The 15,884-nt window shown below is 37.8% G+C and overlaps 1 protein-coding gene across 8 annotated transcripts in view; it reads left to right on the forward strand.

Annotated features, from left to right (window-relative positions):
• The window catches only part of PIBF1 (progesterone immunomodulatory binding factor 1), a 207,355-nt gene that overhangs the window by 153,194 nt on the left and 38,277 nt on the right, over window positions 1-15,884 (forward strand). For all 8 annotated transcript variants that reach the window (XM_045054215.1, XM_045054221.1, XM_045054219.1 and 5 more), the window contains one exon: window positions 15,390-15,520. In XM_045054215.1, coding sequence (XP_044910150.1) covers window positions 15,390-15,520 — 131 coding nt within the window. Of the gene's footprint in view, window positions 1-15,389; window positions 15,521-15,884 lie in introns of those variants that run through there.

Genomic DNA, 15,884 nt, shown 5'->3' on the forward strand with positions numbered 1-15,884 from the left:
GAAAGCAGGAAAAGACCTCTCTGACCTCAGCCGTAGCAATCTCTTACTCGACACATCCCCAATGGCAAGGGAATTAAAAGCAAAAGTGAATTACTGGGACCTTATGAAGATAAAAAGCTTCTGCACAGCAAAGGAAACAACCAACAAAACTAAAAGGCAACCAACGGAATGGGAAAAGATATTCGCAAATGACATATCGGACAAAGGGCTAGTATCCAAAATCTATAAAGAGCTCACCAAACTCCACACCCGAAAAACAAATAACCCAGTGAAGAAATGGGCAGAAAACATGAATAGACACTTCTCTAAAGAAGACATCCGGATAGCCAACAGGCACATGAAAAGATGTTCAGCGTCGCTCCTTATCAGGGAAATACAAATCAAAACCACACTCAGGTATCACCTCACGCCAGTCAGAGTGGCCAAAATGAACACATCAGGAGACTATAGATGCTGGAGAGGATGTGGAGAAACGGGAACCCTCTTGCACTGTTGGTGGGAATGCAAATTGGTGCAGCCGCTCTGGAAAGCAGTGTGGAGGTTCCTCATAAAATTAAAAATAGACCTACCCTGTGACCCAGCAATAGCACTGCTAGGAATTTATCCAAGGGATACAGGAGTACTGATGCATAGGGCCACTTGTACCCCAATGTTCATAGCAGCACTCTCAACAATAGCCAAATTATGGAAAGAGCCTAAATGTCCATCAACTGATGAATGGATAAAGAAATTGTGGTTTATATACACAATGGAATATTACGTGGCAATGAGAAAAAATGAAATATGGCCTTTTGTAGCAACGTGGATGGAACTGGAGAGTGTGATGCTAAGTGAAATAAGCCATACAGAGAAAGACAGATACCATATGGTTTCACTCTTGTGTGGACCCTGAGAAACTTAACAGGAACCCATGGGGGAGGGGAAGGAAAGAAAAAAAACAGGTTAGAGTGGGAGAGAGCCAAAGCATAAGAGACTTAAAAACTGAGAACAAACTGAGGGTTGATGGGGGGTGGGAGGGAGGAGAGGGTGGGTGATAGGTATTGAGGAGGGCACCTTTTGGGATGAGCACTGGGTGTTGTATGGAAACCAATTTGTCAATAAATTTCATATAAAAAAAAAAAACCATCTATAAACAGTATTTATAAACAGATTATATTCCAGCAATATTCTTTGTACCCAAAATTTTGTTGCCAAGGAAATATATATGGATACCCATATATATATATATATATATATATATATATATGCTTTAATATATGCATAGAGATATTTGGAATGGTAAAAACCGAAAGAAATCATTCATCATTGATGATAATCACAGTAGAGGGCCACTCAAATTCTAAATGGATGAAAGCGATCTTTTCAGTGTACGTTCCCTCTTTTTAGCTTAAATTACTTACTATGTGCATGTGGTATTCCCTTCTCCACTCCCTTTCTTCCTCATCTCCTTTCTTCCATTTCATTATCAAGAGCAAGTATTTAGAAGACTATGAAATTGTTCTAGAATATCAGACAAAGGAAAAATTCAGAAGCCTCTAAAAAACATAACATACGCATTTGAAAGTTTTAGGACTGATAAAAGGCAACAGAAATGGTGTCTAATACATGCTCAGGCAAGGAAAAAAGATGTGACAGGAGTTTCTGTTTGATGGAGTCCTTGAAATACTTGCCCGTATGTTCTCTATACCAGCGATATTGGGATATATGATTTCTACAAACATAGTATAAGTATCTAAATGAGTAAAACATGTGCTTTTGTCCTTTGAACCACCTAACAACTGCTGAGAGTGTTCTCTCAGCACCCCCAGTGTACCCAGTGTCTAGGAAGGAGTCTGTAGCACACAGGTCCTACAACTCCACCTTCGTATTCTAAAGTGGGAGACGCACCTGCCAGCCACACCACCAAATCCCTTTAAACTTCAAAGCCAATCTTCCCTTCCGTATCTCTAAGCCTTTGTTGATGTGAGGAAAAAATGCACTATTTTATGTACCACCAAGGAGTAAGAGCAGGAGATACTTCCAATGAAACTGCAATACAATGCTTTATTATCATTCTAATGTTTTTTTTTTAATTTTAAGCACACATTCTTTTAGACTTTGAGCAGTGTCTCTTATCATATATTACATACAGTTTCTATCCTTTTCTTCTTCTAACATAAACTTTGTGCTGAATGTGCCAAATCACATCGGAATCATATTGGAGACATTTTAAATGGCAGTTAAACTCAGCCTATGACAGATTAGCCATACTCAGAACTCAACTGAATTCAAAGTATAAATAGCTAAGATCAAATTTGCATGTGCAGACTTGATGAACAGCGATTGTAAGAGGCTTCCACTTTCATAGAAAAGATGAAAAATAGTATGATTTATGGGTTCCCTTTGCCTCCCAAAGTGTTTTCCTGAAAGTTTGTTGATACCTAAAAATTCTTTTAATAAAGAACAGTGCTTTTATTTCACCATTAGAAATACAAGGCTTAGGGACGCCTGGGTGGCTCAGTCGGTCAAGCATCTGACTTCAGCTCAGGTCATGATCTCACGGCTAGTGGGTTTGAGCCCCGTGTGGGGCTCTGTGCTGACAGCTCAGAACCCGGAGCCTGCTTTGGATTCTGTGTCTCCCCCTCTGTCTCTGCCCCTCCCCCAATCGTGCTGCTCTTCCTCCTCCTCCTCCTCCTCCTCCTCCTCCTCCTCTCTCTCTCTCTCTCTCTCTCAAAAATAAGTAAGCATTTTTTAAAAATTATAAATACAAGGCTTAAAACATAAATACACTGCCTGAATTTTTTTTTAATTTAGCAAGTAAAGTTTATCAGTCCATCAAAATTCTTTCTTCTACCCAGAACTGTCCTCCATACTATGGATCGTGATTTCATTTTAAAAGGTCCCTTGCCTACCAGACAGTGTCCATATTCTTTAGCATGGCAAAGAAAGCCAGTTTGATCCTAACCTACTTCTCGTCCTCATCTTCTACCTCCCCTCTCCCCAGTCCTCACTTGCAACCCCTCCTACCCCAAGTAACATGTCTCTTGCTCCTGCTGCCACCACTGTTACCTTCCTACTTCTCAGTCTCCATTGTTTACTTTTTTCTGATTGTTCCATAAATGTGGACAGCCCAGACATCTGTCTTGGCACTGTTCTCTGTGTTTCATGGCTTCAGCTACCAGCTACAATATCTCTTCATTGTAGCCTTTTTTAATAAGTTAGGGATTTATGCAGTCAGCATAGATATTACCAAAATTGAAAGAATGCAAAAGGAGTGTTCAGCAAGTAACAGGTTCTCCCTGTTCTTTTCATACCACCTTCTGAACATCTCTACTCAATCTCCTGTTTTAGTGCTACTGACTTGGTACAACCTCTTATCTATCATCTGAATTAAATTAGGAACCATCCTAATGGTTGGAACCATCCAATAGATTGGCATTATCTCTGTTTAGTCCTCTACCCTGTTGGCCAAAATGCTCTTTCTAAATAAAAATCTGTTTTTGTTTCTCCCACAGTTAGTCTTGTCTCTGTTCACTAAGAATAACAATATATAAGACTTCCCATTGTGCTACCCCTGCCTACATACCCAGTTTCATCGTATATTATGCCACACATGCACGCATGCACACACACAGCCATGCTTCTGTATACAATTACTTGTGTTTCTCCCCACTTTTGTAACTTCTTGTGCTTTACTTGAATTCTCCAAGCACTCTGCGCTATTTCATGTCTCTGTGCTCTTTGCCCAGTGTACCCATGTCTGCATCGCAGGTGCTTGTCTTTCAGTATCAAGTGTCACCTACTCTATTAAGCCTTTTTTGAACTCCAGGCAAAAATGACTTATGTCTCCCCATGATACCATATATACCAAGATATATTTAGATAGAGATGTTGTTGACATAACTGTCTGTGTGCTTCTTAAGAGGAAGGATTCTTTTTTATTGGTCCGAGCTGCTTAGCAGCACAGTGCCTGTTTCTAGTAAGTAGTAAGTAGATCTTTGTTGAAGGAATAACTTCTGGTTTTGATGGGTCAAAGTAAATAAGAGAAGTGGGGGATGCTAGAATGAACCTGAAGCAGATTAGAGGTACCAACCAAGAGGCACAGAGGATGAGGGAGAAATCAGACCTGCTAATTAGAAAGAAAACTTTAGTTTCTTTTTAAGTGTCAGAGACTCAATCATATGCTTTATGTCACATATGGAACCAGAGCAGCATAAATACCAGCTCCACCCACCACCATCATGAAAAAAAATATTTTAGTTACATGGAATCGGTAGTATCATCAACTTTTATTGAAAACACTAGAGTTTTTTCTCGGGAGCCTGGGTGGCTCAGTCAGTTAAGCTTCCGACTCTTGGTTTGGGCTCAGGTCACCATCTCGCTGTTCGTGGGTTTGAGCCCTGACTCAGGCTCCACGCTGATGGTGCGGAGCCTGGCTGGGATTCTTTCTCTCCCTCTCTCTCTGCCCCTCCCCGGCTATCTATCTGGCTATCTCTCTCTCTCTCTCTTTCTCTCTCTCTCTCTCTCTCTCTCTCTCTCCCTCTGTCTGCCCCCCCCAAAATAAATAAACTAAACTTTTTTTAAAAAATCACTCAATAAATGCAGATGGGCTTTTTAATTCTGTTTCATTTATTTTTCTGCTAATGGCAATAGTATTGGTAAAATCAGTATTTTTATTAATAAACGGCATTTTAAAGAAATAGTAATTTCCCAATTGGAATAAATAATGCTTGTTTTGCTTATGTGGAAATACTCAGAATGAACCATCCAAATGAATTTTAACACAACATGGTAAGATTTTGTAATGACAATATAAATAATTTTGTGACATAATGGTGGTAAAACTGCAATTCTGGAGAGTAACCACCTGCTCTTCCCAAATGTAAAAGTACATTTAATTGCATACAAACTAATCATCTTTTTTAATATATTTTTAGTTTATTTTTGAGAGAGAGAGAGAGAGAGAGAGAGAGAGAGACACACACACACACACACACACACACACACACACACACACACACTGTGAGTGGGGGAGGGGCAGAGAGAGAGGGAGACACAGAATCCAAAGCAGTTCCAGGCTCTGAGCTGTCCGCACAGAGCTTGACATGGGACTAGAACTCACGGACTGTGAGATCATGACCTGAGCTGAAGTTGGACACTTAACCAACTGACCCACCGAGGCACCCTACAAACCAATCATCTTAAGAAAAGCATGGAAAACTGGGTATTTTAAGGCTAATAAAAACTTCAATTTAACCAGAATCATTATATTTAAATCAGAGTACATGAATTACTGATAAAATTCACCTAATTTGTTGAATCTGTATAGAAAAGTGAAAGGTAAGCAATATGTAATAAGGTAATGAAGATACACATTTAATAGCAATGAAAATAGTCTCTTAAATTTTTTGAATAAGTATTTCATTAAAATCAAAATAATTATATGTATATATAATTAATAAATAAATAAATAAATAAATAAATAAATAAATAAATAAATAAATAAAATAATGGCTAGGTATTTTGAGTGCTTACTTTAATACCAGTCATACTATCTCATGAAACCACAGGAATATTGCTTGGGCTAACTAGTATGTTCAGAGTATGAGGTAAACTCAGGGGAGTTTACCAGCTTCCCAGGCTTCCTGAGGCCTCAAAGAAGCCCTTTTGTGTGAGTGCAGGCTTCCATTAGATTGGAAGGTATGGGGCGCCTGGGTGGCGCAGTCAGTTAAGCGTCCGACTTCAGCCAGGTCACGATCTCGCGGTCTGTGAGTTCGAGCCCCGCGTCAGACTCTGGGCTGATGGCTCGGAGCCTGGAGCCTGTTTCTGATTCTGTGTCTCCCTCTCTCTCTGCCCCTCCCCCGTTCATGCTCTGTCTCTCTCTGTCCCAAAAATAAATAAAAAACGTTGAAGAAAAAAAAAAATTAGATTGGAAGGTGTATCAGAGAAGAATCAAAGGAGAAGAATGACCAAGATGCAAAGTCTACTCAATCTGCTCTTAGGTTTTTCATGGATTCGCCGTCGCCACAGTTAGCATATCAAGTGCTGTAATATATGATACCTCTGCCCTTAAGATCTGAAATTTTCACCAGGTGATAAATCCCACAGAACACTGTCCACAAAATTGACCTGAGACTGATTTGGATTTTGACTGCTCTGAATGCAAATTTTGTCCTTTATGGGGCGCCTGGGGGCTCAGTAGGTTAAGTATCAGACTTCAGCTCAGGTCCTGATTTCACCGTTTGTGAGTTCAAGCCCCACGTCGGGCTCTGTGCTGACAGCTCAGAGCCTGGAGCCTGCTTCAGATTCTGTGTCTCCCACTCTCTGCCCCTCCCCTGCTCTCTCTCTCTCTCTCTCAAAAATAAACATTAAAAAAATTTTAATAAATTAGCCTTTTCATTTTAATAATGATGAACATATATTTATCTACCCTATGAATGACTAATTTATTTTACGGACAAAGCATTTCCCTTTCATTTTCTAACAGCTCTGTGTCTAACCTTGCCAAGTGCTTAAACCAAGAAGTCTTTGTTATGGCTCATTCTGGAAAAAACTCAATTACATGGATTCAGGATAATATAGTAAAATTTGTTCTGTAAACATGCTTTTTATAGGTTCACACACCAGCTCATGTGAGTGGGTGTGTGTACCGAATTCCAGCCACCACTGAAGTAAGGGACAAAGTGATTTACCTATAAATTGTGTCCTGTTTACACATCAAACAAATTGTTTAAACTTTTTACCTTACTGATGTGCCTTGATAACTCATGAATGACTACATTTTTCTCATTTAAGAGCTGTTACAACTCAACACTGCAGCGCCCTCCCCTCTGCCATCAGGATTGTCATACAGTTGAACCACATTAAAATGAATTTCTCAGAGGGAGCTTTAAGGGGGCAAGAAATTTAAAACACTTGAACTTGAAAATTCCATTCTCTGACTCTAATCTCCTGTCCTTCCAGCTCTCCCAGTCCTTTCATTCTCACTAAATCTGTGCTTTATTTGCACTCAATACATGTTCCACACTCATAAACTCTGTATTTTCCAATCTGTCAGGCCCTTCTTGGCTTCACTTTTCTTTCTACCCAGCCATGACCTTACCAGCCATCTGAGCACTACATTCACTAGCACCTAGATTGCTTTGTCACTAATTCATCCATCAGGCTTTTCTTGACATCCCTACCTTTCACATAGCACCTTACAGGGCAACGATAGTTACCCTGTAAATACTTAATGGAAGGAAAGAGAGAGGGAGAGAAAACTCTTTGGTTTTATGGTAATATGCTGAAAATTTCTTGTGGAAATGTGTTACTGCTTGAAAGCATTACAAATTCATGTTGTTGAACATCGACCAGAACCTCATTCCTACTGCCCACTGTTTTTATTTTTCTGCATCTGTCCTGTTTCCCATTATCTTCATTGCAGATCACTTCCACTCAAAACCATCAGTTCCATCATCTCTATCTTCCTTATTAGGTCATCTAAATTTCTTTCTCTTAAGTCTCTTTCACCCAAGGATTTTTGTAGTATCTTCACTTTCTCTCTTTTTCCCCCTTTTGGTTTCTCTTCAAAAAAATGAGAGGGAATGAGAATGTGTGTGTGTGTACACACAGAGGTAACTTTCAAAAATTAACCCCTCTCTTTATACCTTATTCCTTCCGTCCGCCCTGATCCTCTGTTCGCTCTGCCCTCTGTTAGTGATCGCCAGTGACTTCCTAATTGACAGTGTCCTCTTCTCAGTCTCCTGACCTATGGCATGACATTATAGATTTTATAGATAAGCTAGAAATTCTGTTCTCTCTTTGCTTGACAACACCATTCCTCTCCCATGTCTTCATCTTCTTCCAACCCTATAGCACAGCTGTCCCTCACATATCTGCCCTTTGTCCTATTCTTACATGTCACTAGTGATTCTCAAATGCTAGTGAATGTAAGAATCACCAAACATTCTTGTTTAAAGTGTAGGTTTCTAGGGGCACCTGGCTCAGATGATTAAGCATCTAACTCTTGATTTCATTTCAGGTCATGATGTGATTCATGAGATAGAGCCCTACATCGGGCTCTGTGCTGACAGCTTAGAGCCTGCCGGGGATTCTCATTCTCTCTCTCTCTCTTCCTCCCTCCATCCCTCCAAAATAAATAAGCATTTAAAAAAATAAAATAAAATGTGGGTTTCTAGATCCTGCCCTCAGAGATTGTGATTAAGTAGGTCTGGAATGAAACCCATGAATCTGCATTTTTAACAAGCTCATCTTGTGACTCTAATAAAAGTGATGCATGGCCACACTTTGAAAAATAATACTTCACAGCCCTATCTATTCTGTGACTTATAAGTAGATAGTCCCTTGCATCCATCACTGATTGCTCTGAAATATTTAATGTCCTACTCATGAATTTCATCTTATTATCTGTTCTTTCTCCTTTTATCTCATTAATATCTCCTTGTTACCATACTTTGACAATCTCGGGACCAGAGCAGGGCTGATAATCAACTAGCACTTGCTTTTGGTGATTAAAACAACAAAATATTTGCAAGAAGGCTGCACACAGCTGTTGTCCCAAGGCCCTGAGTGTCATTCCTGTCTGTACTGGCACCTCTCCGAGATCCCTGCGACCTCCTCACCATCCACCAACAGAGATACCATACCTGGCACCTGCCCCAGTGCAAAGCTGGCGTCTTAAATGGTTGAATTTTATCAGTTAAATATCACTCCTGTTAAAGATGAGATAATTAACCATGTGAGACACAGGATAAGAAGCTGGTTTTAATGGGAAGGATAGCAAAGTCAGGATATAAGATGATGTGCAGTCCTGTTAAACCTGCTAAAATAGTTGGATGGAATAGCCTGCAGCAAGTCCAAGATGACCAGAGCGGTGCTTTCCAAATTTGACCAATTATCAGAAATTTTGATTCAGTGGGACTGGGGTGGGCCCCGGAAATCCGTTTTTGAACATTTTCCCCAGTGATTCTGATGATTTAACTAGATTTGAGAACTGCTTTAGATTGAGAACACAGAGAATTAGTACTAAAGTATTGCCCCTTATTGGACCTCAAATAGGCATTTTACATTCCTTGGCACCATCAAAAAGATAAGATAGGATATATGGAATTTTCCTCACAAACTACCACCAGTAGTAGAAAGTATCATTTGTATATATTTTAAATAGAAATCAATTCAGTATTAAATTCTATTCAACAGAATGCATTTTGTCTCTGGCAGGAAGGAGCTCCATTTCTAGAAGTTTCTTTGAAAATAAACTCCATAAGAAAAAAAATCCCACGTTTAGGAAAAACACAACAAAATGTGATCACCTTTATATATGTAATTTTAAGAGAAAATATATAATTTTAGATTATCTAAGAACAAGTTAAGATTTGAATTAAAACATGTAATTATGTTTTAATCAGCCGTTGCTTGTCTCTGAATCATGTGTACAGTTTATTGAAACAAAGGAGGAATAACAATTCTGTGGGCACCTGGGTGGCTCAGTCGGTTGAGCATCCAACTTTTGATTTTGGCTCAGGTCATGATCTCACAGTTCATGGCATCGAGCCCCATGTTGGGCTCTGTGCTGACAGTCCAGAATCTTCTTGGGATTCTCTGTCTCCCTCTCTCTGCCTATCTCTCTCTCTCTCTCTCAAAAAAAAAAAAAAAAATATATATATATATATATGTAATTATGTTTTAATCAGGTGTTGCTTTTCTCTGAATCATATGTACAATTTATTGAAACAAAGGAGGAATAACAATTCTGTAAAATGTTGTGTCATGGGTTTAGTCCTGAGTCATTTATTACGTATATGATTCTTGAGTCACTAATTACTAAGGCTTTCCTATAAGGAAAAGATTGCTAACAATAGACAAAGTGATTGTGAAACTTCTAATACTAATTATTATGGTTACAGAAAGACTTTTTAAAATCACATTGGAGGAATTAAATTCTGTCAAATTACATTTATTTCAAAAATAGGTATTAGCATCACTTCATCGACAAACGTGTATTTTTCGTGAGGAATTAAAATACATTTTGGGATTTAGAATCTTAAAAGTTTATAAAGAAATATGTTCTTAAAACTGACAGCACTATAGTTATTTTTATTATCCAGAGAGGGAGTAGTTTCTAGGTTGTATATTAAAGATACCTTTTAAAAGTAAGGCATTGGGGCCCTTAATTTTGTTTACAGTACTGAAACCTAACATATGTAATTTCTGTGATGAAAAAAAAAATGGAACTAAAATAATTAAGACTAATGACTGCTGTTATTCTTTCATGCAGTTGAATTTAGATCCAATAAGTTTCAAAAATAGCACATTCTAGACTACAGCTAACTGCGATTTGTAAATGCCCTTAATGCTTCCCTCACGTTGCACCCCAGCCCCCCACCCTGCCCCCCTGCCCCACCCCACCCCACCCCGATTGTTCTGCACTTTGAAACACAAAGCAACTTGTCAGTTCAGTTTATTCAGTTAAGGTCAGTTCCGTGAAAACAAAGTCAAGGCAATTGTTTGATTTAATTGACTAGTGAAACTGGTTATACAGGTAAGAAGAACTCAGTTTTATTTTTGTCCAGTTGCGTATTTGAATGTTCATAAAGTAACTTAGTAGAGTAATAAGATTCCAGTGACATTGTAATAAATTTAAAAGAATGGTTACCAAAGCAAGGAAAAAGGACACTAAAACCCAAACTATAGAAAATATTCATGGTATTTTTTTCTTTATGGCATTGCTTCTTTGTAATGAATCATGTTCAAAAAATGAAGTCTTTTTTTTCACTGTTCGTTTCCTTATCTTTGAGGAATTTCTTTTCCTGGGCTAATGTAACCAAAAGGAAAATTTTTAATATAATTTACTCAAATCATTTAAATAACTTTTACAAAGTAGTCCTCAATCTGCAAACAGATATTCTACAGCAGCTAGCTGGTCAACCACCTTTTGGCTTCACTCTCCTCCTTACCCACCTAGACCTCAAGGCTGTTCACTTTAACAATGATTGTTTCTGCCTTTGATTCTTCTGCCTTCCTCTGTACCTTCCATTATATCCATTCTGCTGTTCTCTAAACTTTCAGCTTCTGGGCTGCTAGTCACTCATTTCTTTTATGTGGGTACTAAAATAAATGATATGTTTAGATCTTAAAATATATATCTATAAATCTTGTAGGGGCACCTGGGTGACTCAGTCGGTTAAGCATCTGACTTCGGGTCAGGTCATGATCTCACGGTTCGTGGGTTTGAGCCCTGCATCGGGCTCTGTGCTGACAGCTCAGAGCCTGGAACCTGCTTTGGATTCTGTGTCTCCCTCTCTCCGTGTCCCTCCCCTGCTCACGCTCTGTCTCTCTGTCTCTCAAAAATAAATAAAATGTTAAAAAAAAAATAAATCTTGTAAATGTAACTCACTTGAGAAAAAAAGTCATTTCTTGTCCCAGAAAAAGAGCACATCTTTAGCCTCCATTGAACTTGTTAGGAACTATGAAGGAAAGAGGAAAAAATACTGAAACATATACAAGGCTAGAATTTTATTGGCAAAGAATATTTTAAGGTCATAAAGTAGGAATTTTGTGGCAATTTTGTTCTGTGTAATAAAGTACTCCCTTCCCCACCCCTCATTCTTATAATAGGTGTTTACCACTTCTGTAGTGATTTGTTCAGTTTTTGCATATCCAACTTTAGAATACCTTTTCTGAGAAATCATTAGGTACCAAAGTAGGGGCCTACGGATACTGACAGTGCTGTGTGTGACCTACATCTTACATCTGCTTAGGAAAAAAGAGCAAATGCAATAAACAACAACAACAACAAAAACCAAGGTTGGTTGGATATATAAGTTAATAAAATCCTTAAGAAAAGAATCTTGGTCTTATGTATCAAGAGCATTACGTTGTCCTTAAACTTAGTGCAACTTCTGTTATGAAAAAACTTCACAAAGAAAACATTAATTAAAGAAAAAAGTAATTTTGAAGTCTGTTGCAACATTATTTATGATGCAATTGATAAATTGATAACATCCTAAAGGTTTATTACTATAAGCAATGTAATTATGGTATATTGGCTTCCTAGACAGTTTTGTAGCCATTAAAATCGTAAATTAAGTTACTCTGAGAGCTTGAAAAATAATAAAGGTAAAGTGAAAAGGTCTAATATAAGATTGTACATAATGTACTAAGAAAAAGCAATCCAAAAGGAAATTACAAAAACAAATCCACTTATGATAGCATCAAAAAATAAAATCTAAGCTTAGGAATAAATCTAATCAAACAGGAGAAGGATTTGTACACTGAAAACTACACAACTTTGCTAAAGAAACTTTAAAAGACCTAATAAATGGAGAGACATCTCATGTTTATAGATTAGAAGACTTAATATTGCTAAGATCACAGTACTGCCCAAAACAACTTATAGATTCAGTATAATCCCTATCAAAATCCCAACAGCATTTTTTGAAGAAATAGAAAAACCCATCCTAAAATTCCTATGCAATTTTAAGGGACCCTGAATGGCCAAAACAATCTTGAAAAGGAAAATCAAAGTTGGAAGACACACTTCCAAGTTTTAAAATGTACCACAAAGCTACAGTAGTCAAAACAGTGTTGTACTAGCATAAGGATAGATAGATAAGACTAATGGAATGAAATAGAGAGTCTGGAAATAAACCCTTCATATATGGTCAAAAGGTTTTCAGTAAGATTGCTAAGACCATTCAATGGTCTTTTCAACAAATGGTGCTGGTAAAACATTGGATATCTGCATGTCAAACATTGAAATAGAATCCTTATCCTACTGTCTACAAAAATTAATTCAAACTGGATCAAAGACATAAATTTCAGAGCTAAGAATGTAACACTATAGAAGAAAACATAGAAAATTTTCATGATCTTGGGCTTGGCAGTTGTTTCTTAAAAAATGATGGGGCGCCTGGGTGGCGCAGTCGGTTAAGCGTCCGACTTCAGCCAGGTCACGATCTCGCGGTCCGTGAGTTCGAGCCCCGCGTCAGGCTCTGGGCTGATGGCTTAGAGCCCGGAGCCTGTTTCCGATTCTGTGTCTCCCTCTCTCTCTGCCCCTCCCCCATTCATGCTCTGTCTCTCTCTGTCCCAAAAATAAACGTTGAAAAAAAAAATTGAAAAAAAATAAAATAAAATAAAATAAATAAATAAATAAATAAATAAATAGATAAATAAAAATGATACCAATTTAGGATTCTCTGTCTCCCTCTTTCTCTGCCCCTCCCCTGCCGCTCTCTATCTGTCTCTCAAAATAAATGTTAAAAAATAAAACGATACCAAAAGTATAAGCAACAAAAGAAAAAACTAGGTAAGTTGGATATCATCAAAATTAAAGACTTTTGTGATCAAAGGACATAATCAAGAGAGTGAAAAGACAACCCACAGAATGGGAGAAAATACTTGCAAGTCATATGTCTAATATGGGTTTAATATCCAGAACATAACTCCCAGGGGCACGTGGGTAGATCAGTCCGTTAAACATCTGACTTCGGCTCAGGTCATGATCTCACAGTTTGTGAGTTTGAGCCCCACATCGGGCTCTGTGCTGACATCTCAGAGCCTGGAGCCTGCTTCAGACTCTCTGTCTCTCTCTCTCTCTCTCTCTCTCTCTCTCTCTCTCTCTCTCTCTCTGCCCCTCCCTGGCTTGTGCTCTGTCTCTCTCGCTCTCGCTCTCACTCTCGCTCTCTCACAAAAATAAACATTTTAAAAATTAAAAAAAAAACAAACTCCCATAACTCCACAACAAAAAAGCGGACAACTAATTGAAATTATGGAAAAATGACTTGAATAGACATTTGTCCAAAGATACACAGTGACCGATAGGCACATGAAATAATAGTGTTGGTGAGGATGTGGAGAAAGTAGAACCAAGTGCATTGTTAATAGGAATGTAAAATGATGCAGCCGCTGTGCAAAACAGTTGCCTGTTCCTCAAAAAGTTAACTATAGAAAAAAATTTTTTTTAACTTTTTAAAAAGTTAAATATAGAATTACCATATGACCTAGCAATTTCACTCCACTTCTAGCAGATATTCAAAGGAATTGAAAATGGGGACTCAAGCAGATATTTATATACCACTGTTTGTAGCAACATTAATTAAAATAGCCAAAAAAGTGAAAACAACCCAAGTATTCATCAACAGATGAATAAATAAATAAGATGTACTATAAACACACAATGGAATATTATTTAGCCATAGAAAGGAATGAAGTTCTGATACATTGTACAGCATGGGTGAACCTTGAAAACATTACATTAAGTGGAATAAGCAGACACAAAATGACAAATATTATATGATTCCCCTTATAGATCTAGAATAGGCAAATTCATAGAGACAGATAGTAGAGGTTTCTAATGGCTGGGGGGTTGCAGAGAGTGTTTTTGTTTAATGGATACAGAGTTTCCATTGGGATTGATAAAAACGTTCCAGGAATAGAGATTAGTGATGGTTATACAACATTATGAATATATGTAATGCCACTGAATTGTGTGCTATACAATGGTTAAGCTGGTGACTTTTATATTCTTTATATTGTAACTGTAATTTTTTTTTTTTTTAGAGAGTGAGAGTGGGGATAGGGTAGAGAGAGAGAGAATCTTTGTTTTTTTTAACTTTTGTTAACATTTATTTATTTTTGAGAGATAGAGCACGAGCCAGGGAGGGGCAGAGAGAGGGAGAGAGAATCCAAAGCAGTCTCCAGGCTCTGAGCTGTCAGCACTGAGCCGAGTGCAGGGCTCCAGTCCACAAACCGTGAGGTCATGACCTGAGGTCACGAAGTCAGATGCTTAACTGACTGAGCCACCCAGGCACCCCGAGAAAGAGAATCTTAAGCTCCACACTGAGGAGGTCTATCCCACAACCCTGGGATCATGATCTGAGCCAAAATCAAGAGTGGTACACTCAACCAACTGAGCCAGACAGGTGCCCCTACAATTTTTGTTAAAAAAAAAACTTCATTATACCTAGTGATTTAGTTTCATAAATTATCAGTTTTAGAAATGAAGATGTAGAAAAATGCTAAATTGCAATGTCATATTATTTTTAATAGAAATAAAGCTCAAATAAAAGGTTTTTATTTTTAGCTAATGGATGTTTATTAAAAGGAGATAAATTTTGTCACATATCTTCTCAAACCAACAAATGGCAAAAACATTTAGGTGACCCGTCCCTGAAACTGGTAATAATTCATATTTTATTTAACATTTTTCTTTGTGTTTACATATTATTGTTATTATTATAAAGAATAGTTCTATTGATTAATAATTTTGAAAACCTTCAAAGTTACATAGGAAAAGCTCTTCTGAGTAACTCATGCAAGGGTACAGGCATACTGTACCTGTGCTAGAATAATAATCTTCAGTTTCTTATAAAATGTTGTAGATTTTCATGAAATCTGTTTTTCTTTAGCTTGACAGGGCCAATTCTCTGTTAAACCAGACTCAGCAACCTTACAGATATCTCATTGAATCAGTGCGTCAGAGAGACTCTAAGATTGATTCGCTGAAAGAGCATGTTACACAACTTGAGAAAGATGTCAGGTAAAATCATCTGTTCATTTTTTTTTTTTAATTATAAAGGCAACGTAAACATAATAGTGCTATCCATGAACTAAGGTTGTAAATTGGGAAGAAGAAATAATGAATATGGTTTTAAATAATGGTTTAAATAATATGGTAAATAATGAACATGGTTTTAAATGTAATTTATCTTAGAGAAACTTAGGTCACGTCACGTTAGGTGCTCACATTCCACCTTGTGATCAGAAGTCTTAGCCTGGACCTAACAGTGCTATGCTTACTAACAGCACTCCCCCCACCCTAGGAAGCAAAAAGCTATCCTGTCCTTGTTCCCCTACAATTCTTTAGTGGGATGGGGTTTAACCAAAGTGAGGGAGAACATAAC

Source organism: Felis catus, chromosome A1 (genome assembly GCF_018350175.1).
Source record: "Felis catus isolate Fca126 chromosome A1, F.catus_Fca126_mat1.0, whole genome shotgun sequence".
In the NCBI taxonomy this organism is placed as follows: domain Eukaryota; kingdom Metazoa; phylum Chordata; class Mammalia; order Carnivora; family Felidae; genus Felis; species Felis catus.